We start from the raw sequence: 26,952 nt of genomic DNA on the forward strand, positions 1-26,952 counted from the left end.
AGTGATACTGAGCATGAACCCAGAGGCAATTCCAAAACTGGAATAAGAATAAGGATCTCCTTGGGCATGACTCAAATAGAAAAGCTCTTTGAATCACAACATTTGAATCTGAGTCACTCGCCAGTCTTTTCTTGGTCCTGTAAATTCAATTTAAGCACTGAGATCTAAACCAGGCTTTTTGATTCTCAGCCTTTCCCCTCTCAGCAACCTTCCATCTCAACCACCCTAGGGGAACAGTAAGATCTCCTTTAGGCACTGAATTTAAAGAAAGACCACTTTATACAAGCAGGTTTGGGGGGATTTGAGGGCTTGGAAGAGTCACTAGAAATTACTGTCAGTTCTTGCTGTAAAGCTATCTCTGCCCCTGGGACACATGGCCTGCCAGATGGCCCCATAAATCCAATTACCCTCACCTTTCCTCTTCCTCCTTCCATGTTAAAACACTTCTGATTTTCTGATTTAACAGCAATTTCAGGGGAGTTAAAACAAATGCAACCTAACAGAAGTCCTGAACCTCCATTGCCACCAGTGCACTGACGGGGCATCATCACGAATTATATTTTTAGAGACTTGCAAGTGTTATATTGGGCTGGCTCATATTTAGGTCATCTTCCCTACCCATCCCCCTCCCCAATCCCTCTGATTTTTAAAAGACCTTCTGAGAGTCTACAACCAGATTTGTAAGAAGTTCTTAGTCATCATCTAAACTTTCATGTCTCATGCTACTGTTTAACGCTGTCCTCTTGACTTCCAAAGTCCTGCCTCGTGGACCTTGAACTTCATGCCTATAGGAAAAACTGAATGTAAGATTCCAACACTCACCCTTTTAAATTCTTTCCCAGTTTCAATCCCTTCCTTAGCTTCTGTGTCCCACATCCCTATTTCCACTATCTCCCCCCTCTCCCCATACAATTGTAAATCTTCAGGTTATTAGGTGAGGGGCATGGTTGGTCTTCACCACTTAGGGTGTGACCCCTCTTCCATATAATAGCCACTTATGTAGCCAAATGCCTTTTGGAGCTTTCCTTCCTTGGTCCCCAGTAGCCACCCCTCCAAACCGAACCATTCTAAGTGTTCTTACCTCTTCCTGCTAACTTCATGTTCCACCTGGTATCTCACATGTCTCACTGTCCTATTAAGAAGCTGGGCAGATTGGGCATAATGGCAAGACAGTGTCAAGGAGCTTACGTATGTTTTTGCGTTATAATAAGGTGTGTGATTAAGTGTAGATTTAAGGGTCACATTCTAACTGAATTCTCTCCCTTCTGCTCAGAGAATTTAGCAGTCATATGGTTCAAAATGGCTTGTTACCAAAATCTGATGCTGCTATTGAACATTCTGGTTTCACTGCTTTGAGTAGGGGTTACACGCTTTATATCAGAGTCAGAAGGAACCAAAAAAAGTAACAAATAGAAATAAAGAAAAGAAGTTTGAAAGGCAGGGACTGTTAAAAGAGCAGCAGAAAGACTGCAAAGTGAAAATATTAAGCTAAGGAAACAGCACAAAGTGCAGGCGTGTATAACAGCAATGCCACATGAAAATGTAAGGGGTTATATATGGATAATTCAGAGGAAATTACTCTGAAAAGAGCTTTCTGGTTAGTTGTGGGGTGGGGGAAATACCTGGACAAGGAACGAAAACAACTATCTGCTGTCGTCGTAGCATCCTTAGCGCCCAGCCCAGTGCCTGGACACAGAGTAGCTGCCAATGAATATTTGTATAAGAATTAGAACACTGGCCAAAATACCCGATGTTTTCAGAAAAACTATACATTTCGGTGACACAGTCACTTCTATGCCCCATAAGCCCCATCTATGGCAGGATTTGTAGGGAAAATGACCTGACTTAAAGGAAAGTATAGGGCATCAATAGGCTACAGTTCATCTGGCTGCATGGGGGGGCGGAGGGGCGGGGGGGTTGGTGGGACGCGAAGAGGAAATAAGCTCTGCTGAGCTGGTATGAGACCACCCTTGAGGTGTGCCTTTTACGTTATTGTCTGCCAGTTTCCTGCCCAACTTCTGTCTCCACCTCGTCGACCCGAGGCCACCGAGGAGTTAGCCGGGGGCGGTGTTCTGTGGTTGTCACCGGGAGTCTCTTGGGGCACCACGTCTCTTTTCCCTTGGCGTCTCTCGCCTTCACCTGCCGCGCTGCCCCTCGCGCGTCTGCAAAGATGCAGAGGTCGAAGCACGTTGCCGTGCGGTGCTTGAAACGCTCTCAGAACGAGCCTCCGGCGCCCGGCCACTAACACCAACCGGGATCCTGGGGTCGCCTCTAGGATCCCTGTGGGTGCTCCCGCCCCCTCCTGAGGTCCCCCCTCCCCAACTCTAGGCTTGCGTCCCCGGCCCACGCCCGCCACTTGAGGGTCGTCCCAGGGTCGCTGAGATCCTCCGCGCCGCGGGGCTCGCGGCGTGAAGGGAGGCGGAAGGCGGGAACCGAGGGGGGGCGCCCGAGCTCGCTCGCCACAACGCCCAGCGCGGGATTTGCCGCCTTCAGCTGCAGCAGCTGCAGCGGCGGCGGGAAGAGGGGCGGAGGGCGGTGAGGAGGGCTGCAGCCGGGCCAGGAGGGAGGGAGGGGGGCCGGGAGGCTGTGCCAGGCGAGCCGGAGGGGTGCTCGGCGCTCCCCCGCCCTCCTTCCGGGAGCGAGGATGCAGACTCTGAAACTGGCGCTGCTGGGCTGAGGCGGAGGCAGGGGAGTTGCAGCGCGCGCGGCTCGGTGAGTGTGTCTCCCGAGCGCGGAGAGGTGGGGGGAGGCGGAGGACGAGGAGGAGGAGGAGGAGGAGGAGGAGGAGGAGGAGGGGGAGAATGCCCGGAGCCGCCGCCGCTGCCGCCGCCGCCGCCGCGATGCTCCCGGCTCAGGAGGCTGCCAAGCTTTACCACACCAACTATGTGCGGAACTCGCGGGCTATCGGCGTGCTGTGGGCCATCTTCACCATCTGCTTTGCCATCGTCAACGTAGTGTGCTTCATCCAGCCCTACTGGATAGGAGACGGCGTGGACACCCCGCAAGCCGGCTATTTCGGGCTCTTCCACTACTGCATCGGCAACGGCTTCTCTCGGGAGCTGACCTGCAGGGGCAGCTTCACGGACTTCTCCACGCTGCCCTCGGGAGCCTTCAAAGCCGCCTCCTTCTTTATCGGCCTCTCCATGATGCTCATCATCGCCTGCATCATTTGCTTTACCCTCTTCTTCTTCTGCAACACGGCTACGGTGTACAAGATCTGTGCCTGGATGCAGCTCACCTCCGGTGAGTGCGCGCTCACCTCCGCGGAGGCGGGGGGACCCGGGGCGCTCGAGCCGGGGAGAGACGGGAGGGGGGGCCGTGCGCGCCTTTGGGGGCCGAGCAACTTGAATCCGCCAGGCGGGAGCCCTTGGAGGCCGGAATCCCCGGGGTTCCCCAGCCTCGACACCAGCGCCTCGTCCCGGGGCTTTCGAGAACCTCCAAAGTGTGGGGCACGCCACCCAGAGGGACGCGATGGAGGCAGGGCGGTTGCTGGGCCGAGTCCGCTACGAACTAGAGATGAGGAGAAAAAGCGGGGGCTCAGGGCGCGAGCTGAGGGACTAAGCAGGAGCTGGCAGCGAGGCGAAAAGCGGATTTGGAGTGATTGTAGTGCAGGGAGGGTCAGCCTGCTCTGTGGCTCTCTGGGACTGTTTCAGTCACGGCTTCTTGAGTGTGGTTGAGAGCTGGAGTGAAGTTGCTTGTCCCGGGAAGTTATAAAATTTGTATCATCCATCTGGAGGTGAAGAAATCCGAATTCCGTTTTGGGTTTTACCCTTTTAAGAAAAAAATGTAGCCAAGAATGTTTCTTAGCAATTCCCCAATGTCACGTCTTCAGTTTGCTTCCTTGTCAGAGCAAAGGTCCTTCCATTTCATCTTTACACGGAGAAATCTTGAGGGAATCAAGATTTCTCAAGATCTCAGTTTTGGGGAAGTGGCTTTAGGAAGATGGGCAGAGAGGAAAGCTTGTTTCATTGGTATCTCTGATCACTCTTTGCCTGTGGATGATAAATGGTTGCTAGCTGGAGAATATGAGAGTACTTTTTCTGAGCATCAAAGTTACTTTTAACCCAGAAAGGATGGGGGTGCGTTTCTTGGTGGCTTTGGAGAATCCTGAAACAAAACGGACTCCTTTCCCTACCTCCCGTGATCCTGATTCCCTTTCTGCTAGCCACCTTGGGTGCCCTGCCTTCTAAAGGCAGACTCCATCCTCTGACACTTGACACCCTCCTGTTTTTGTTTTGATTTTATGGATGGTCTGGTTGTGAAGGGATATAAGATGTCTCAGGCAGCCACATTCTCATTTGTATTTTGTTTTATTGTTTTCTTTCTTAAAGGTGTTCCCTTCAAGATTTTGTAGTTTTTCCTATGCCTGGGGAGGTTTTCTGGGGAGTAGGGCTTTGATCCCTGAGTTTACCAGAATGTTACAGGACGATTAAGTCCTGAAGGGTGCCGGACAAAAACATTAAGTTCATGATCTTATACTGCTAGTTTACTATAGGAGAAGCTTGTGGGAGAATAAACTTGTTTGGAAGTATTTGCTTTGTATTAAGTATGCCTCAGCTGGTTTTGATTTGCCATATACGGTGAACATGTGCACATGAGAGGCAAGAAATGTACACCAGTAGAGAACACCCCCCAAAAAATATACCATTATTCTTCTGAAATATGAGTTTTCTGCTTTTCCTTCTGTCCTTCCACCCCCAGCTTCTTGAAGCACCCCTCCCCCCATGTTTTTATATATAATGTTGTCTTTTATGGCCATTTCAAGAGCAGACTAACTTTGAGATTTGGAATAAATTCATATATTATTGTTGTTCTTGACACTTAGCGCTGGTTTGACTCTGAAGATAGCAGGACATTGAGGATGCAGATGATTTAGAAAAAAAGAATTGACCCTGCACAGCTAATTTTAATTTTTCTAAGTTAAATGACCTATTTAGACTGGTGATTCAAATTAGATTCTTTTTCAAAGGTCTGAAAGTAATTTGCAGGTGATTTCTCAACATGTTGCAAGATATTTTATTTTTATGAGATTTTGTGCTCTAAGCCAAAGTTATTGTTTTAAAAAGGAAAGAAAACGATCTTTGGTAAAGAATTACCATTTTGAAGTTAATACAAACTGCAACTAATACAATGTTTTTTTCTTTCCTCTTCCTGGAATAGAGCACACAAAAAACATTTATTCTGCAGTAGTGAAATATGATGTCATGTTTTCAGAAATTTGACATCAATATACTGTCCTGTTTCCCATATATCAATGTAAAATGTGATGATAGCCTTTGTACTGATGAAGATATAAGGACATTCACTTCATTTTCAGAGGAGTCCAGATCCCTAAGTTTCTGGCATACTTTAAAAACCTTTATTTTCAATTTATTTGGTATTTTATTGCTAGGTAAACCACAGAAGGACATAATCTTATTAATTACTGAAGTATATTAATTAAAAAAGAATTGATTATGAATCAAAGTCAATTATATTAAGAGTTAAAGTCAGTTTTATTCACAGATTTTTTTAAAGGATAGGATAAAGAAGGTATATCTGAAGAAAGTTTTGTTTAACGTGCTTTTCAGGTTTTTAAAGTCTCATGACACTAACAGTAAATTTAACATAATGTATTGTAAGTTACTGTCAAAGTTTAGTTTCTAACCTTTAGGCTATTTCTCTTTAATGTTAAGAAGGCTTCTCATAATTTAAGTGTACCTAGGCCTCTCAAGTGTAATTTTCTAACTATTAAGATGAGACTTAATATGCCGTTTGCTTGAGACTGTTTAACCTTCATTGGAAGTCAAATGATTAAGTTGTGTATTTAGTTATCTAAGCATTTTACTATACTAACCTCGTATATCAGAGCCAGGTGGAATATCCCATATGAAATGATACACTAAGATGATGAAGCAGGAGACTTTCTTGTGGCAATACAACATCAAGAATTAGTCTTTTTATGATTCTGAACAATGAACTAGAAAAAGTACTTTATTTATTGGACCTGAAAATGATGTTGCTTTTTACCTAGATGTGCAAAGTGCACATAATTAATGGTGCTATTATGAACACCTGCCCTCTACTTCGCGCTCTCCCCTCTGAATCATCATTAACCTCAGCGGAGTGAAACTACAGAATTAGGAGCTAATATGTCACACTTCTTCCAGATATAATCCTATACTTAGGGACCATGCCTAACATAAAGACTGAGGACAGAAAAATAATGTGTAAAATAAATAATAACAATTAGAGATGCAAAATTTCCCAAATTCACAGAGAGACAACTTCTTGAGAAGAAAAGAGAGATGTTTCTTCTTTCTGTATGATTTCTCTACTGAAAAGAAAGAGGTAGATCTGTACTTGTCAAGCAGGGCAATAAAGTACAGATCTTTTTTTTTTTTTTTTTAAATCAGGATGGCAAGGGGATTTTGTCTTTCTGGGAGCTTGACTCTCTGCTTTCATGTATTTGTTTTCAAATCAGTATTTCAATCTGTTTCCAAGTCTATTAATAGCCAAGTTTCATAAAGGTGGGGTTTTCTTTGTTTTATTTACTATCAACCATGTCTTAAATTATTTTCAGAAATGCAAGTTTTACCCATTATAGCCCAATGAAATCTTTTCTTTTTTTAATAAGCTAAAGCATTAAGGCAGAATTTAAGGTTTTTAGACATCCACCACAGACTTTTTCGTGGAAGACTGCAGATGAGGAGGTACTTGATTTCATCTGTGAATAAGGGGCACCGGATCCAGTTAGATTTCCATATTTGGTAGGGATAAGATAGGAGGAAGGGGTTGCATTCACCAGATCCCTATCTCTAGTCATTCTGAGCGTGCCAACAGGAAGGGCCACCAAGATGGTGAGGCTCTATGGCAAGGGTTAAGGGCTGAATTGCTTAGTTACCTTCCCCAGCCTCCCAGCCTTAGTTTTCCCCAGCTCTTTTTTTTTTTTCCCCAGCTCTTTTTAATCAGCTTGCTTTCTTAAATTTTATACCTTTGTCATTTAGGTGAGATGAGAATCACCTGAGGTAATTACTGCATTTCTTAGCCTGCAGGAATAGCCTTGGTAATGTTATACCATTCTATCTCAGGGCACCTTGCTCTTTTCTTATATATCTTATCAGCATTTGAGATTACAAATGTGTTTGTTTGTTTATTTGTTTAATGTCTGTCTTTTCCAGTACACTGAAAGTTCTTTATATCCATGTCTGTTTTTCATATAGCATAGACGTCAAGATCATGGACACTGGAGTAAAAAGATGTGGGTTTGAACCCTGGCTCTGGTACTCATAGACTGTATGACTTAGGGAATTAATTTCTCTGTAGTTCAGTTGCTCATCTGCAGAGTGAGCATATAATTGTACTTACCTCAGGAGATTGGTGCAAGGATTAAATAAGCTAAGGTATACAGGAGAACAGTGTCTGGCACATAGTAGGCAAGCAGTATAGTTGTGTTAGGTAGGGTTACTGTTCTTATGTTATTATTACTACTGTATCTTGGCACACAGTAGTACGTATATATCTGGCACATAATAGGTATTCATTTTTATTGAGTTAATGAATAAAAAAATGCATGATTAATGGCATGAAGAATGAAAAGAGAAGGAAGTGATTTAAAATGTCCCACATGCCATGTTGAGAAGTGAATACCATATACTTTGAAAGCCATGATGCTCATCTTTCTCATTGGTTTGTGGCATCAGCAGTAATTGCACTAAAGGAATTCTTCCAAAATTCTTTGATGGCAGTGGTTGTGACTTGACAGCCTAATTCGTGATGAGCTTATTCCCAAATGGAGGGTTTTTCTGATGCATAGGTAATGATCTTTATTATAATGCTAGGATATAATTAATTATATCTTAGGATTCAGCAGATTTTCCCTTACCTTTTAGTTTCTCATGAAAAAAAAAATCATGTTATTCAAAATGGAGGTTTTATGTAAGAATCAAAAGATCAGGCTTTCTTTCATAAGAGAGGGGACTCCTGTTCCAGGTTGGGTTTCCTTGCACACCTATAGGAGCAATCTGGACAGGAGAAGAGGATATGCCTTCCAGGCTTTCCTTTCTTCTTTCTGGGCATCAGAGCAGATGTGCTCTTCTTGGACGTGCAGGCTGGCTCAGATGGGTGGCCCAGCATGTGCAGAGCTCTGATGGGGAACTCTGAAGAGAGGACAAGGTCGGGATTTACTCAAGTTCAGGACCATCATCACCAGTTCTCTATTTGGCTGGTGCTGAGCATGTGAGAAAGTGAGGTCTTGCCTCTTGGAGCTGCTAATCCATCCTAAGTTCAGAGTTATGGAATGGCCCTGAAGAGGGGTTTTTCCTCTGCCAGAGCATTTCAAATACTCCCCCAGATTGCAGAGAAGAATGCGTACCCCCAGGGAAGGCAGTCTTCATTTTCTTACAACACATTTCACTTACAAGAATTTTCGATTTACCAAGCCAAACTTACAAGAAAATGATTTGAAATGAGAATTTAGAAACTGTTTTTTTTTTTCTTTTATGTAGCATGACAAGGACTATGAAGAGATGTTGGAAAATATATTAATGTGAATATCAAATGATTTTTATAACAGTGAGATTTTAAGTGAACATTTGTGAAAAATAACAGATCCCATATAACCTAGTATATTATTAGGTGGTTTCTTTTCTTGGTGTGAGGCTCCACATCTAACAGCTTTTTTCCATTGTAAGAATGTTAAAAAGGTGCTTATATGCATTTATAAATAATATATATATACACATACATACATAAGCAGAATATGGTATCAGATGCTTAACATGAAAATGATTATTTAGTGATTGGTGCTTCTGTTTGGTGTGATGATATCATGCAGTAAAGAGAATCCAGGTGGCCAGGCCAGTATGTTACATTTTATGTACATACCTTAGAAATCTTAAAAGTGAGTAAAATTTTAAATGAAAAAACCCCCAAAAAACAAAAAACCCCAAACCCAGCAGAGCATGCAGCTATAGTTGCAGCATGTGGCTCAGTGCCCTTCTGCGTGTGGCGTGAGGAGATAAACTATGGGGAGAGGAGTAGAGAGAACTTCAGATTGCACTGGCATGAAGCAAAGAACACTCCAGGAGAATTCTAATTTGGGGGCTTCATAGCATGATAACTGGGAGAGTTTTAAAGTGCAATTTCCATAATATATTTGAACTTTGGGGGTCAGCACCAACTTTAATTAATGTGATTTTTCCTTATAATGAGTCAACTGGAGTTTTTATTTGATATGAGGAAAGACCAAGGAGCTGACCTTTATTCTTAATAATAACAAGAAGATATTAATAATGACAGAAAGCTAAGAGGCTGGTTCACATAGCAAATAGTAGATAAGGTATTTGATGATTTAAACATAAAGCTGTTATGAAAAGTTATTAGGGCATTTCGAGGAAAGAAAGAAACAACACCAACCTCCCCCAGCATCCTAAATGTTTACATAACTAATATCATGCAGCTCTCAAATTATGATTACCATTCTGAGAGGCTTGTACTGCACAAGGTCACAGCACCATCCATAGTTAAATTGTCCTAACTGTAATCTTGAGCACATTTCTCATTGCTTCTGCTACAATAAAACAGAAGAATGAGTAGCTTGCAAGAGGAAGATAAATAATTTTTTGATCAATATAGACATGAACCATATCTAATTACTACTGAGCAGAATGAAGAAATAAAGCAAACTTTTTTGAAATGGAGTTGCTGGCATGGAATTGCCAGAATGGGTCTCTCGTGCCTGGATTCTGATATCATTCCTAATGAAACCAGGTCTGCAGTAGTGTAGGGACTGTCTGTGTGTCCTTAATAGGAGAAAAGATCCTAAATGATAGGCTGTGTGAAGTTAGTCTAATTGCATGAAATTTTGAGATTATGACTTATCAATGAAAGGGCTTGTGGAAGAGTAGTGAAAGGTAGTGAAATGAATAATAAATAGTTGTAGATCAGAAAAGAGGCCTTAGCTCAAAGGCAGACATGCAGAACTTAACTAATCAGAAAAGTTTCACACTAGAAAATGATGGCAAACAGGAGCTTGAAGGGAACTCAGCTTTGGCTTTAGTACAGAATGCATCATAGGCCCATTTACTTAAGTGTCTGGAAACTCCTGGGGCGGGGTGCTTTGTATGGCCTTTTCTTGGTTTCAATGAAGATCAGGAGTGAGGTTGTAAAAATCAGAGTGGGAAATGTGTATCATCATTGACAGGAGGCTCAGTATTTGAAACACAGGCAAATAGATCCAGATTTGAAGAATGACAGGGACATAGAAGAGTGACAGCAAAAATAAATGAAGTATGAATAGAGAAGACATGAAGAAATTCAAGGTTGAAAAGCCTGTGAAATTTGATAACATCAAAAGCCCGTTGAATTTGATATCATCAATGGCTTAAAAATGTATTGACACAGGATAAGCAGAGAGCTGGAATATGCATTACAGTTCAAAGCTGTGTGCAAATCCCAATTATCAAGAAAGAAAAATTATGGCTCCACCCCCCGCCCCCTGTAGGAAGTTGCAGTAGATTCTAAAATCAAGCTATACAAAGAGAGAGATGATAGAGCTTCTTGTATGGCAGATGCAAACATAGAGGATTAAATAAGTCAACCTAAGAAAGAAAAGGTCATTGTAAAATTTGATAAATAGTATTCCTCCAGTATCTCTTTGAAATTCTAGTTACAGATTGCGAAGCTAAATTGATTTCTATAATGCCTTTAGTGGAGAAAGGGAACTTACAGTGAGCATTTAGGGTAAATATATTTGCAGAGCATTTTAAGAACATATATAGTTATAAGCTAGATTAATTGAATTTATCTAAATTTCAGATGATTAATAACCAGCAATATTGTGATCTGTGTAATGCTACCTATTATTATTATTGTTATTATTTTTTTTAAATGCTTATAGTTTGTTGATGGATTTAGCACAGCTTTTTTTTTTTAAATAAATAAATTTATTTATTTATTTATTTTTGGCTGTGTTGGGTCTTTGTTTCTGTGCAAGGACTTTCTCTAGTTGTGGCGAGCGGGGGCCACTCTTCATCGCGGTGCGCGGGCCTCTCACTGTCGCAGCCTCTCTTGTTGCGGAGCACAGGCTCCAGACGCGCAGGCTCAGTAGTTGTGGCTCACGGGCCTAGTTGCTCCGCGGCATGTGGGATCTTCCCTGATGAGGGCTCGAACCCGTGTCCCCTGCATTGGCAGGCAGATTCTCAACCACTGTGCCACCAGGGAAGCCCGATGCTACATATTATTTAACTCAATGTCCATGTTTTAACCAGTTGACTGGACAAGATGTAGTACTGACTAGTTGGCATTTTTAAAAAACCTTCATAGAGAAAGAATTGCTGTACTGTAGCGTTTTACAAACCATGGTTGGTGACCCTTTGATAGGTCACGATATCAGTTTAGTAGATAATGATCAGCGTTAAAGCTTGGATTAAAAAAGAATAGAAAATGTGAATGCAATGCAGATAATAAGGGTTTTGTGAAAACTTTATTTCCTAAAATATTTACATATGTGTATGTGGACTAGATTGCAATGTATTGTTTACTATGGGCTGTATTCAAAATGTGTGAAAGATACTATTCCAGAGAAAAGATGATGTAGTATGAATTTAGAAAAATAATTACCTCTTGTTTGGAAAACTGTGAAAGTTTTGCACCAATTCATAGGTAATTTTGCATTAAAGGGTAGATTAGGTTTTTACCTATACTTAACTAAACAATTTGAGACATTTTTCTTATCTCACTTCCATTAATGACTTAATGCTAATGTACCTCAGTTAGATTGTGTGTTGAATGAACATAAGAATTATTTTTTCTAGATGTGATTTGATTGGCCATTTATGTGATAAAAATGACATGATCATAAAGCAACAATCTGTCTAAGCAAACATTTAAATAAGTATGATTAACCCAGTGCCAAGTGAATATAGACTCACAGGCTTTTAGAAGTTGGAGGGATATTAAAAATTATTTAGCAATCTCCTCGTTTCCTCGATAAAGAAATAATAATGGTAAATACTATTAAGCAACTACCATTTGCAAAAACCTTAGTATATTTAGTTTGTATATTTAACCTTCACAACAAACCTACAAGGTTAGAATTATTATATACATTTGCATATGAAGAAACTGAGGCTTAAAAAATTGTTCAAGGTCAAAGAGCCAGTAAATGGTTTGAACCAAAATCAGACTCTCCCCCTGTCTGACAGAATATTTTGTGTCTGAGGCTGAGAGAAATTGTCTTGCCAAAATTACACCTTGGTAGAGTTGAAACTAACACATCTGATTCCCAATTCAGTGCCTTTTCTCTCACTTTCTTTTGCCTCCTAACTTAAACCTGCATTTGCAACATTTTGTATCAACATGAAAGGAAGGATCTGGTATTTACAGGGAAAATATCTACATGTTTATCAGGCTTCCCTCTTAAAGCATACTTAGGTGTGATGAGGTACTCCTTGTCCTATCCTTCTCATTTTCATAATCTAGAGCCTGGGTGGTTCTTTACCCACATTGTCCCCTTGGTTATACCTCAGATCTCCTTGCTGTTATTCTTAGAGTGTGAATTCCTGTAGGAATGTCCGCATTACTGGCTCTGTGTCCTCCATTTCTGCCCTGCATCAAATGTAGAAACATTCTTAATAGGTTTGCTTATTGATGGTAATGGTGAAGGTGGTGATGGTAGACAGGATCACCAGGTCACAGACACAGTTCCAGAAAGGGTAAAAATAGACTTGGGCAGCTTTTGGAGGTATTAGGGAACTGGGTGTAGATTTACATCTTGACTTGGCTGCTTATTGGCTGAATGATTTTGGCCAAGTCGTCTAACTACTCTTGACTTTCCATTTTCTTGATGTCATTTTTCTAAAGTTTACATAATTGTATTTTGGATACATAAAAAGAAGCTGTAGGTTATGGACATTAAAAACATATCATCTGCTAACCAAGTGTTGCTGTACCTTTACCAATAAAGTGAATATTAGGAAAACCATCAAAAACAGGGTGAAATTAAAGGAGGAAGCAAGTAGGGAACAATTATAGACAGATATCTAGAGTTAGATTTCCTCAGTATAATGAGACTTTAAATAAAAACACCTGGGACTTCCCTGGTGGCACACTGTGGTTAAGAATCTGCCTGCCAATGCAGGGGACACGGGTTTGATCCCTGGTCCGGGAAGATCCCACATGCCACAGAGCAACTAAGCCCGTGTCCCACAACTACTGAGCCTGCACTCTAGAGTCCAAGAGCCACAACTACTGAGCCCACGTGCCACAACTACTGAAGCCCGCACGCCTACAGCCTGTGCTCTGCAACAAGAGAAGCCACTGCAATGAGAAGCCCACGCACTGCAATGAAGAGTAGCCCCCACTCGCCGCGACTAGAGAAAGCCAGCATGCAACAACGAAGACCCAACGCAGCCAAAACTAAATAAATAAGTTAAAAAAAAATAAACTCCTATGTTTTTAGGATTATTGAATTAATGCATATAAAACACTTAAAACTGGACCTGGCACACAATAAGCACTCAATAAACATTAGCTATGATTGCCATTGTTGTTGTTATTACTACTACTAAAGAGAGCAGGGCGGAGAAGTGGTTAGTATTCAGAAAATTTAGTAGACAGAAAAATTGGACTCAGAATACACAACTTAAAGAACGATAATTTCATTTCACAACCTGTATATGTCAGACCTACCTCATTCTGAGGATCAAGAAAGATAATGGCTGTGAAAGCCTTTTAGAAACTGCAGTGTTATATAAATGCCATTGTGATTCCTAGAATAAATTTTGTACATTAGTAAGAAAACACCATATTCAGTTAAGAGTTTAATTTTGTGTTGACAGGGTCTAGCTTTTCCATTTTATTTGTCTACAGCAGTGACTCAAAAGTAACAAGAATATATTTTGGAGATAATGTTGAACTATTTAATAAGTTCAACTGAACTAACCTGAAAAAAGAAGCCATGTTTTGAAGGCAATGTGGACCAGACAATCTTCTGATTATGTCAAGACCTAAGCATTTAGGCATTCTTGTTAAGTTCCCCCCCACTGACAGAGAAATATTATCAGGTATTACCCTCTTCACAAAAGAAAAATTGAATATTCTCTATCTCTAATAACATCATGTAACAGGAACAAATCAGAAGAAGCATTTTATTCTGTTATTTTACAGGTAACTGTAATATATTGAAAATTAGGTTTCTCAATATGATATCTGTGAATCTTTATTTTTCCGCCTAAGTAAAGAAAATAGTGATTTAAGATTCTCAGATTTATGCTCAAATGAAGATTGTGTTGCTCTGTTTTTCATTAGCATGTTAATTCCTTGTATTTCTTTAGCTTTTCTAAAGAAAGTTTTAAAAAAGCTCAGCACTGTTTCTTACTAAGTCTCCTTTCAGGTTTAAAGTCATCAGCTTATTGTAAAATGAGAGTATCCATTTGTTATGACTACATCTATGACTATGACCCAAACTGCTGGATTGAATAATGAACACATGAACATTCTCTGTTCTACATAGTATCAAGATCCCTTTTGTGGTGAATATCCAGAGTTGAAGTTGACAAGAGAACTTACTAAATAAGCATCCTCGATCAGACCATTTGCTTCTAGAGGTGCTGGTGAGCACTGCTGGGCAGCCTCCCAAGTGCATCCTGCAGGGCATGGTGAATAGCTCTGCTCTTGCAGACCTCTCAGTCTGCTGGAAAGGGCTCTCCAGCAAGATGAGCTGGGATGGGGAAATGGGCCAGGATCTGTCCAGCTCTGGTTCACTTTGCTGAAGACCCCTCCATGCACTGCAAGATGGGCTCTAGAGGGAGCTCCAGCCCTGTCATCTTCTCAGAACTTTCCTTTTTATAGGGTCAGGTCCAGAGTCATTTTCCCCCTGACACTATGTGTAAGATAGCATTTTAGAGGATGGAGGGTGGAGGATAAAATATGAAGGCTGAAAAAGAAAAGGCATTCATCCAAAATCCAAACAGTAGACGGGAACACTCATTTATCTATGAAGAAAAAGCCAACTCCTCCTGGACTTTTTTGCAGTCCCTTGCCTTGATATAAATTCTTTGAAATTACTCTCTGTAACTTATCTGACTTGTTAAGAGGCTGTTGTGACTTTCCACTGACCTACTGTTTTTAGAGGACTCATTGGATGGTCTTTCTCCCTTCTGAACATTTTGGCTATGGTTTCTCAGCTTGGAGATGGACACTTTGGAATAACTTGGAATAACTTGGATGGACACTTTGGAATAACTTGGAATAACTTGGAATTGGAAATCCCTGGTGAATTAGCAGGTCACTGGAGACCTGCTAATAGTAGGTTACTGTAGAATTCAAAAGAAGTCGAGGCATACAGAACTGCAGGATTCTAAACAGCTGTTTGATCTTGGTGGTCATGAACTATGCATTATGGTTGCAGGTTGCGTCTCTGTGTTACTGAGCCAAACTTGGGTCCACTCACCCACTCGAAATAAAGCCAATCTGCTGACACCAAGTTGTGGTGAAGGAAAGTGCAGTGCTAACTGTAGGGCGCCAAGCAAGGAGTTCAGGACAGCTACTGCTCAAAACACCTGAACTCCCTGATGGGTTTCAGCAAAGTATTTTTAAAGGCAAGGTGAGGGAGGGGTGTGCATGTGATCAGCTCATGCACAATTTTCTGATTGGCTGATGGTGAGGACAGGGCAGTGTCACAGGTTAACTTTATCAATCCTTAGGCGCCAGTAAGGCTGGGGGCTACGTGCTCATGATCATCAAGTAGTTAATTTCTTCCATTTGGCGGTGGTTTTAGCGTCTGTAGAACAACTCGGGAAATGTACATCAGATATTATTATCTAGGTACTTCAGAGAGGAGCTACAGCAGAGGGTGTGGGGGAGGGGTCTGTCCTGGGAAGATTCCATAGGGTTCTGCTTGGTTACATCTGCAGCAGCCTGAGCATGTTTTGAAAATTAAAAAAAAAAAAGTAGAATTGGAAATACCATTTCTTGGGAAACTTTAGGGACTTTGCAGAATTTAAAAATAATGTTTACAATAACTTAGAACATGGACCCCAGCCATAAGCAAGTAATGCTTCACATGATCAGAATGAAAAACTGGGCACCTAATTTCGTTACTAGTGCCTACCTACATATTCCAGTCCCCATTTCCTTAAACACAAAAGTAACAAAAAAGAGAATGAATGAGTGCCTGCTATATTCACACAGACCTTTCTCCACTGGAAGCCACTCAAAGAACACACAAATTCCGTTCTTTTCTTTTCTTTTTTTTTCTTTAAAAAAAAATGGAACCTGAACTCAGTCTGGTTTCTATTTTGTCTCTTTGGGAACCAGAAGTACAGAAAGTTCTTTAGAGGAAAACTTTCAAAAAGCACACTTCCCTGCTCAATATCAAGCCCTTTTTTTTCCATCTCGTGCTCAGAAAGCATTCTTTTTAATCCTCCTCAGATTTCCCCCTCATTAGCGCCAATGTTCCACTCTGCCCCCATTGCCCTCTAAAGTGTCTGTGCCTGAACAGACCAAGCAGAAAATCTGGAACTGTTTGGATATTGTGGTTCAATATAGCACACTAAGCATTGCTGTGGGGCCTCTTAGAATTTGGGGGCTGAATTTAACATGCATAGAACAAAGGAGAAGAATTCTGCAATCAGTGTGAGTTCATTTGATGAAGGCTGTTCCTTTCCTTTGTGTACTGTTAAAGAATTGATTTTTTTACAAAAGGTTTCTAAAAAATCAACCTAATGATGTGGGAGGTGGTCCCTTTACACTAAAGTTTTAATTGTGATAGATTTACTCAGGAAATAGAATGTCTCATATATAATTTTTTCTAAGTCTCATTGGGATGTGAGCAGTTCATTTGGAATTTATTTCCAAATGTGTTAAACTATGACCTAAGTTTAGTGTAGAAATATGACGTATATGAAGGCAAGCATGAACTTGTACAATGGAAGATAAGGTGATTTAAATTTCTATTGCAGTTACAATGTTATTTAGACTAGCCATCATTCTGGATTTGTTTAACATTTGCAGAATGAATCATTGTTTCAGTTCATCTGCAAACATGTTATGAATACTATGTTTTATATTGTGTGTATGTGCCTGTGTGTGTTTGTGTATAGAGTTTAAAAACAATAATGACCATTTGTGTATCTGCTATCCACTTTCCTGATTATAACCACCCAGAGGTAGCCGCTTCTCTGAGTTTTGTGTTATTACCCTACATTCCTTATAGTTGTATCACTAACGTACATATTCCCGAGTAACATGTTGTTTAATTTTTGTCTTTTTCTGTTTTTAAAGGAAATGTTTTTAATATTTCACTGTTTACCATGGCATATACTGTAGATTTTTTTGGCAAATACTATTTATTAGGTTAAGGAAGTTCTCTTGTATTCCTACATTGATAAGAAGTGTTTAGATTGTGAATATATACTGAAATTTATTGAATGAATTTTTGTAGCTATTGAGGTAATCAAATGACTTTTCTGACTAGTATATATTGATGAGATGAATTACAATACTGGATTTTCTGATTTGAAATATTGCATTTTTTAAAACAAAGCCAACTTTCACATACATTGTGAGACTCAGCAGTCTCTAATATTTTATTTATTATTTTTTAAAGTATTTTCATGAGTAAGGCTTTTGTTTTTTTGCATTGTCATACTGTCATTATCTAGTTTGGGTATCTGAGTTATGTAAGATTCATAAAAGTATTTGAGAAGTCTCTTTCTTCTCTTTGAAAGAATTTGTGAACCATTGGAATTATCCGTTCCTTGAATGTTTAATAGAATTACCTTGTAAAAGTGTCTGGGCCTGGTGTTTCCTTGAGGAAGATTTTAAACTACTGATTACATTTCTTCAATTGTTATAGAATCATTCAGGTTTTTCATTTCATCTTCAGTCAGTTTTTTTTTTTTAACATCTTTATTGGAGTATAATTGCTTTACAGTGGTGTGTTAGTTTCTGCTTTTTAACAAAGTGAATCAGTTATACATATACATATGTTCCCATGTCTCTCCCCTCTTGCATCTCCCTCCCTCCCACCCTCCCTATCCCACCCCTCTAGGTGGTCACAAAGCACCGAGCTGATCTCCCTGTGCTATTCAGTTGCTTCCCACTAGCTATCTATTTTACGTTTGGTAGTGTATATATGTCCATGCCACTCTCTCACTTTGTCACAGCTTACCCTTCCCCCTCCCCATATGCTAAAGTCCATTCTCTAGTAGGTCTGTGTCTTTATTCCCGTCTTACCACTAGGTTCTTCATGACCTTTTTTTTCCCCCTTAGATTCTATATATATGTGTTAACATACTGTATTTGTTTTTCTCTTTCTGACTTACTTCACTCTGTATGACAGACTCTAACTCCATCCACCTCACTACAAATAACTCAATTTCGTTTCTTTTTATGGCTGAGTAATATTCCATTGTATATATGTGCCACATCTTCTTTATCCATTCATCTGTCGATGGACACTTAGGTTGCTTCCATGTCCTGGCTATTGTAAATAGAGCTGCAATGAACATTTTGGTACATGACTCTTTTTGAATTATGGTTTTCTCAGGGTATATGCCCAGTAGTGGGATTGCTGGGCCATATCGTAGTTCTACTTTTAGTTTTTTAAGGAACCCCCATACTGTTCTCCATAGTGGCTGTATCAATTTACATTCCCACCAACAGTGCAAGAGTGTTCCCTTTTCTCCACACCCTCTCCAGCATTTATTGTTTGCAGATTTTCTGATGATGGCCATTCTGACCGGTGTGAGGTGATACCTCAATGTAGTTTTGATTTGCATTTCTCTAATGATTAATGATGTTGAGCATTCTTTCATGTGTTTGTTGGCATTCTGTATATCTTCTTTGGAGAAATGTCTATTTAGGTCTTTTGTCCATTTTTGGATTGGGTTGTTTGTTTTTTTGTTATTGAGCTGCATGAGCTGCTTGTAAAGCTTGGAGATTAATCCTTTGTCAGTTGCTTCATTTGGAAATATTTTCTCCCATTCTGAGGGTTGTCTTTTGGTCTTGTTTATGGTTTCCTTTGCTGTGCAAAAGCTTTTAAGTTACATTAGGTCCCATTTGTTTATTTTTGTTTTTATTTCCATTTCTCTAGGATTCAGTCAGCTTTTAAAGATATATTTTTCTAAGAATTTGTCCATTTCATCTACCTTGTCAAATTTATTGGCATGAAGTTGTTCATACTATACTCTTAAAATTGTTGGAGTTGTTCGTTGGCATCCTATTTTCTTTAGATAAATTTTGCCAAAAGTTTGTCAGATTTATTAGTCTTTTTATTTATTTATTTTTAATTTTTTTAATTAGTCTTTTTAAAAGAACCAACTTTGTTGTTCTTCTCCATTACATTCCTCTGTTCTATAGCATTAAGTTTTGTTTTTATTTCATTTCTTCTATTTTCTTTGGGCTTATTCTTTTGTTCTTTTTCTAACTTCTTAGTTGGTTACCGAGCTCACTGATTTTTAGCTGCTATAAACTTACAGAAAAAATGGCTTATCCATAATGAGACTTTTGAAGAGATTGTCTTTAAAAGTTTTTATTAGGAATTGCATGCAACCATCTCAAGTATGACATAAAATGAAAAAATATATACATTCATGAAAGAAAGTTCAAGTTACTTTAAAGATATTTACAAATATTCTAATGGCAGGTTTATACAAATTCAGTATATTTAATATTGGATATATATTCAATATATTTAATACTTTATAATTTATTTTTCTTATATACAGTGAATATAATGAATGTTTTTGCAAAGTTACATATAAATGCTCCCAGATACTCTCCCATTTATTCTAGCAATTGCTATTATAATAATTTCATTTTTGATGTGTATCATGGTATGAAAAACATGAGAAAAAACCCTCAGCCACTAAGGGTCAGTTGATGCCACCAAGGTCATTGTTAGCTTTGGTGTTCAATTTCTTCTCTGAAATTTTTCTTACCTGTATGGATTTTTCTTACTTTACTATTGCTAAGCCATGCACATTAAAAATATTTTTGAAATTTTATCCAGCATTTTTAGGTATTCTATTTGGGATATTTTGTTAGGGGGCAGGGGGACATTTGATCTGCCGTGTTGCCCAAAATGTAAATCCTATGGATAATATTTAGTTGACATTGCTTAGTTCTATGGCCACGTAGAACTAAACTTCAAAGTGCCCAGTCAGCCAATTTATACCATTGCTAAAAGGGGTACATGATTGGAGAAGTGTAGATTGATGCATGCAAACCAGTTTTAATTTCTGAACCTACTGCTCGAGACTCATGAATCTCCCGTGGCAAATTAGCATCATATTTTTCTAAGATGAGCTATATATTAGGAGCAAAGAAGTGAAGGTCTCCACTTCCGATGACATATGCATGTAATGTAGATTTCTCTTAGTTTTTTTTTTTTTTTTTTGACCCGAATTTTACTTTTTTTTATTGGAATTAAAATCTTAAGGTGTGGTATTTTAGTTTCTCTTTGTGTTATTTTTGTTTGTTTGTTTTTTCTCTTAGTTTTAATATAAAAGTACCAAATTAAATAACAGAAATACTGTGATTGAGTTTTTAGTTTTTCTTTTATTCTTTCATTTATTCATTTATCCTTCCTTATTGTGTGCCTGTTATGTATACTAGAGATGGTATGAAGACTAAAATGCTTTCTAATATTAAGGATCTCTTTGTGATTGATTTTTCTTCTCAGGATTGGAAAGAATATTGCATTACTAAGAAGAAAAACATGGAGGCAGCTCTATCATACTAGATGAGTGCATAAGCTCTGAAACCAGAATACCTGGGTTTGTGTGGTGGCTGCTTCATTTACAAGGTCATTGTATGACCTTGGACAAATTCTTTAGCCTATCTATGCCTCAGTTTCCTCATCTGTAAAATGAGGATAAAAATAGTACCTTTCTCATCTGAAACTTGGAAGACACTCATAAATGTTAGATATTAGTATCACCATTATGATGGCTGTGTCATCATCATCACTCTAGAAAGGCAGTCCCAGAAGAAACAAAAAGAAGTGTATAGAACACAGTAGGTTGCTATTCTATAAAACTCCCACATGACCTCGAAATTTTATTTCTCTTTTAATCTAGAAAAGGAACCTTTTGTACATTTTGAAGCTGTAAATTCATTGCTACTCCATTTTTTGTTGGGTGAGGTTAGCCCTTTCCATTCTACGCCTTTATGAGGATTTTATGATAGTGAGAGGAGAACAAAGAAAGATGTGGAACTTCCCTCAAATGGATGCCCTTTTAGCCCTCTTTTTGGGTTTGAAGATTGGGATCTGTAGAATGACATCATTAGGGCTCAGACAGGAAGTGTAGCAGTTAGCAATTTAGCTCCTCACGCCCTTCTTACTGGAAGCCTCCTGAGGACGGGGATCATGGCTGTTTTATTCACCACTGCATTTAGTGCCTAGGATGCTTGTTGTTTTAAGTTTGCTTTACCATCCAGTGCATTAAACGTATGCCACAATTCAAAGCTCTATCCTAGGAATTGATCTAAAGACAATTTCACAGCTCTTTTTAGAGAAGGGGTCAACATAGGGATTTCCCCACAGTGTCAGTGCAACTAGAGGTCTTATCACTTCTGTATGATTTAAGCTCTCCTTAAGAAAACAGGTCCTATTTTTATTTCACGTTTCAAAACAATGAACTATGAACCAAACTTGATTATTCTTTACTATCTTGTGTGTATGAATATGGAATGACACATTGTAAATGGCTCACCTTGACCAGAGAAATTTGGCACTGAACAAATAGATGTTTTATTAAAATCAGATATGTGGGCCCTATGCTTTGTGATTTTTGACCTTTAACACAAAGAATGAAAATGTTACAGAACCAAGTAAACATTAACATATGTGAGTATAAACCTTGTTTTTAAACAGACTGTTTTCCAAAAGAAATTCTTTTAGTTCTCAGCCTTCAAGGTAATGACCATAAAGGCTGAGAGTAGAGCAAGATGGGATGATCTAGAAGACAAAGGAGAAAGACAGAAGAGAGCGATACAGTTCAAGGAGCTAGACAGATGGGTCTGTCATGTGACAGAGGCAGGAGTAATCTTCTGTGGTCTCTGCCATCCCTGCTCCAGTTACAGACATTTATATAATGGTAGCAAGAGGAGAGCTGATCAGGTAAAGTCTAATCAGGGAGCAAAATAATATTTTTTAGTCCTCCTCTGCCTCATCCTCCTCCTCTTCTTCTTTGCAAACTTGGCTTGACATTCAAAGTCTCTGGGAAGGAAGAAAAGCATGAAGTATATAAAAAAAATAAAACCTATAGAGGTAGGGAAAGAACATTTTATTTGGAGGCTTACGAAAACACACAATACTAAAAAATTAATTCAAGCCTCCTTCAAAATACAATAACATCAGTTTGCTGCTTCCTAGGGCAATAATAAAGTGGTTTCATAAGCTATCCTTCATAATCCTGTTTTTTAATAAAATAATTGTTTTACCTTTTCATTGTTATGAGTTCTTAGAAGACATCTAAATAAACGCTCAGAAATAAGAAAAATGTGTAGAATCTTGGGTGTAAAGTAGAGATGGGAAACTGGAGAAAATTGTTGGGAAATGAACTGTTCTCAGTGATAAACCCCAGACATACAAGGGAGCCCTTTCATGATATTGCTCAGTTACATTGTTCACAGGGATTATTTAAGAAGATGCTCATTGTCTTTGATTTTGAAATGACTTTGTGATGTCTGCGTGCTATGGTAACTGCTCTTTTATTAAAGAGTAACATTTACAGTCAATTAAAATTGTCAACTTGTTGGCATGCGATTCTAGATTTCCCTTACATTTACCCTATTTTCTGACTTATCACATATTTGATATAATCTTACTTTCTGGAAATGCCTAAGTTTCCCTTTGCTTATTTATATGTTAGATTAATATTGTTGTTATGTCTCAATAAGGATTCAGTGTTACTGCAAAGCCAGCTCCTTTTGCCTGCAATAGTATCACTTACTGAGAGCTCACTATGTACCAGGTACTGTTTTAGGGTACTGCATATTGCCTGATTTAATTCTCACAAAATCCTGTGGGTGCTGCTACTGCTGTCATTGTTATTATTATTATTGTTATTATTACCATTTCACTAATGAGGAAATGGAGGCACAGAGAGATTAATAAATCTTGTCTAGGATTACACAGCTAGAACTGTGCTGTCCAATACAGTAACCTCTAGTTACATGCAGCTAGTTAAATTTAAATTTAAGTTAAACTAAATAAAAAATTCAGTTCCTCAGTCACACTAGCCACACTCGAAGTGCTCAATAGGTCCACGTGGCTTGTGTCTACTCTATTGGACAGTGTAGAACAGAATATTCCTATCATGGCAGAAAGTTCTATTGGGCAGTGCTGTCGTGAAGCCAGGCTTGAAGCCAGGTGGTCTGCTTCCAGGGTCCACACTCAGAACTGCACTGAACTATCTTATTTTCCCCCTTCCAGTAACAATCAAGGGACTGGTACCAAGAATCTATGTGTTGATGTTAACCTAAAGGATAAAGGGAAGACTCATGACTAAAGATGGAATGGGACATTTATTCATTCATTCCACAAATATTTATAGAGTCCCTGCGGAGTGATAGATATTGTTCTAGATGCTGTTGATGGTGCAGCAGTGAACCAGACAGATGGATTCTCTGACCTCACAGAGCTTACATTCTGCTGGGGGCAGACAGACACACACAACTAAATATATAATATATCAAGTGCAATAAGTGCTGTGGAGAAAGCAAAGCATGGTAAGAATGATGATGGGGAGTGCTGATGAAAAGTCTTTCTGATAAGACCCTATTTAAGAAGAGACCTGGGAGAAAGAAGACATAGAGAGGTGGGAGAGGAGCAAGCCAGGCAGTGGGAGTAGCAGTGCAAGGGCCCTGAGGCAGAGATCAGTGGGTTCAGTTAACCTGTTCAGTGCCACATAAGATGGCAGGCATCCACAGAAATTCCTTCTCTTCCCTGTTGTCATATCTCATCTCTTCAGCCTTTCTCACCCTTGGTGTGATGTCACCTTTCTCTCCCAGTTTCTGTACATTTTCCTTTGAGCCAGATATTATTGATTTTGTAGTTTGCAGACTTTGCAACACAAAGCAAATCTTGACACCCCTCTATGATTAACCTTGTCTCAATGGGATTACAGGATCATATTTGTTGGAAAAGTCTTTTGGCTTTTCTTGGCCCCCTCCCGCCAATAAATACAGACAAGCCTACCAGATCAGAAGTTACTATATGTAAAGCCAGGCTGATAAAATTCTTCTTAGAAGAAAATTAATGGGGGGGGGGGAGGGATAAATTAGGAGTTTGGGATTAACATATATACGCTACTATATATAGAATAGATAATCAACAAGGACCTACTATATAGCACAGGGGACTCTACTCAATATTCTGTAATAACATATGTAAAAAAATCTGAAAAAGAATATATATATGTATGTATAACTGAATCACTTTGCTGTACACCTGAAGCTAACACAACATTGTAAATCAACTATACTCCAATATAAAATAAAAATTAAATTTAAAAAAAGAAAATTAAGATGAAAAGAAACTAAATCATGGTCTAAAATTTTACTTCTGGAATCAACAGACTTATGATTTTAATTGTTAATTGTTAATAGTTTCATCAAACATAGAAAATGAATCCCAAGTCTCTGAGTAAATTTAAACTTTTTAAGACAGCCACCTTGACACCCCCTAAGGATACATTCAGCCTCTCATTTGCCAAGTATTTGGAAAGCTTTAATTTGTAAGGCAATTCCTAGGATTTCCTGTGCACCCTCCCTTCCTGACTATGGCAGTGTTCCTTACATCCTGTAAGTCCAAGTCCATGCTTTCCTTTTCTCTAAGATCTAGTACAACTGGATGACTACTCCCCTCTCTTCTTATTTGTGAGGACAAAATAAGTTAATGAATTAATATAAAGTATTACTTTTATATTTGCATTCCAAGCAATTTACATGTAAGTTACTTTTACATGTAAAATTCTTTGAATACTACCAAGTACATGCTAATAGCTGTTATCATTATTACCCCTAATAGTCTATTCCCTTTCTCTGCTTTGTTGAAGCAGGTCTTGTCTCTAGCATACTACCCTTTCTTGCTGTAGCCCACCTATGTCTTCCATCCTGCCCCTGTATCCCGACAACTCATACATGGAACATGTCTCCTTTGGTGAGCACTGATTCTCCTCCTAATTCTCCTAATCTATCCTGCACGTTTCAGGAGTTCCTATACCCTGAATACCCTTTAATATCCTATACTAGGCACTGTTGAGATTTCACCTGTTTATAACCTAAAGGGAAGGCCTCAAGGCAGAAGACAATAAGCCTGTTTCTCCAGAGGCGGAGCTTTCTCCAATCTTTACCCTCAGTGTAGGGGGGATCATGAGGGCCCAAAACCAGGACTCCAGCCACGAGTGTGGGTCCAGTGAGTGTGGGCAGGATCCAGGCAGAACCAGCCACATGCTCCTGGCTAATCTTCCAGTAACAGTTGGGGTTCCCCAACCCCATTTAAAAACAATCTAAAAAGGCTTGAAAGTTGGCAGCTGAGAGGAGGTGAGTCTCCAACTGCACTGGATTGGCGCCTGATTTCAGTGGGGTGCCTGTGAGGGCTACACAGAAAGGCTGTTTTTCCTCTGCTGTTCTGGATGCCTCACAGAGGCTTGGAAGGGGTTGAAATGTACTGATTTCTGTTTGCAGTGGATTTGTGAAGAAGCACTAAAAGCTCTGACGAGTTCATGAAAACAGTTTATATTACATATGTATATAATATAGTATATATATAATTTGTATATGGGTATATATGCATATCTATCACACTGTCACACTATGGGCCACTCTGTGAGGAAGGGTAAGATAGATATGCAGCAGGAGACAGTGTTGGAGGAATTCACCTTTTAAAGCTACCTGAGCTTATAGGCAGCGGCACTGAAGAGGGGTAAATTAGGGTGCGCCGTGCTGCCAGAGATGCTCGATGAGACTAAATGAGGAACATAATGTGTGGGAGGGATCACAATTTTCTCAGAACTTCTGAATATTCTGTCATTGAATCACATTAGTTTTTTTTTTTTAAACATCTTTATTGGAATATAATTGCTTTACAATGGTGTGTTAGTTTCTGCTTTATAACAAAGTGAATCAGCTATAGTTCTTTTTATTTATGTTTCCTCAGGCCTTAGTTTAGGTCTGTGTCTCTGATACAGTGATAAATTATTCATTTGTACAGTATATACACAGAGAGAGAAGATTCTGGATGGAAGAAGTATTTGCAGAGTGAGAGTAATTCCTGTAAGATAAAGGATAATCCTTTCAAACTACCTAAAATCTGAATTATGTCACCTTATTTTCTTGCTCGATGCCTGATTAGCCTGGAGTTAAGCTGTGAGCACCAGTGCCTAATAGAGCAGGAGGATGTGCTTCAAAGGGTGTGCAGAACCTGTATAAACTCCAAGTGATAATCGTTGTTGCCATTTAAGGAGCCCTGGGATATAACGGCGCTGTGCTGGGTGCTTTATATATGGCACCTTGACTTTTCTTAACAGTCCTTCAAGATAGATTTTGTTATTTGCTGATGATGTCACTGAAGCTCAGAGAGGTTATGCCCCTTGTCCACAGCCACCATGGTAAGTGCAAAAGCAAGGCTTGATTCTGTCTCTCTTCTTTGATATATTTTTTCTAGTTAGTCCCTTTTTTCCTCATTTCCCCCTCCCATTGCCTTCCTCACCCACTGACAAACCATTGTAACGAGTCTGAAGTGTATCCTTTTGATTGTATGGATTCTTGTAAAAAACGACTTCTCTTTTGTGTTCCTCTATTTTTAATTTCAGTAAATGGTATTCTGCTCTAGATTTCTCTCTCTCTTTGTTATCCATGTATCTAGTTAAAACTTTTTTGTGTGCAGCATCAGGTTTTGAAGGTCCATCCGTTGGCTGTGGGGACTTCTGGTCTATTGTTACCGACACCTGCACACTA

General features: G+C 39.4%; 1 protein-coding gene across 3 annotated transcripts in view; it reads left to right on the forward strand.

Moving 5' to 3' along the window:
* The first annotated feature begins 2,766 nt into the window (after positions 1–2,766).
* LHFPL3 (LHFPL tetraspan subfamily member 3) overlaps positions 2,767–26,952 on the forward strand; it is a 555,860-nt gene continuing 531,674 nt past the window's right edge. For all 3 annotated transcript variants that reach the window (XM_007177308.3, XM_007177309.3, XM_007177307.2), the window contains exon 1: positions 2,767–3,243. In XM_007177308.3, coding sequence (XP_007177370.1) covers positions 2,802–3,243 — 442 coding nt within the window. In that variant the 5' untranslated portion in view covers positions 2,767–2,801. The remainder of the gene's footprint in view (positions 3,244–26,952) is intronic.

The sequence above is a fragment of the Balaenoptera acutorostrata genome, chromosome 7 (assembly GCF_949987535.1).
Source record: "Balaenoptera acutorostrata chromosome 7, mBalAcu1.1, whole genome shotgun sequence".
NCBI classification, from domain to species: domain Eukaryota; kingdom Metazoa; phylum Chordata; class Mammalia; order Artiodactyla; family Balaenopteridae; genus Balaenoptera; species Balaenoptera acutorostrata.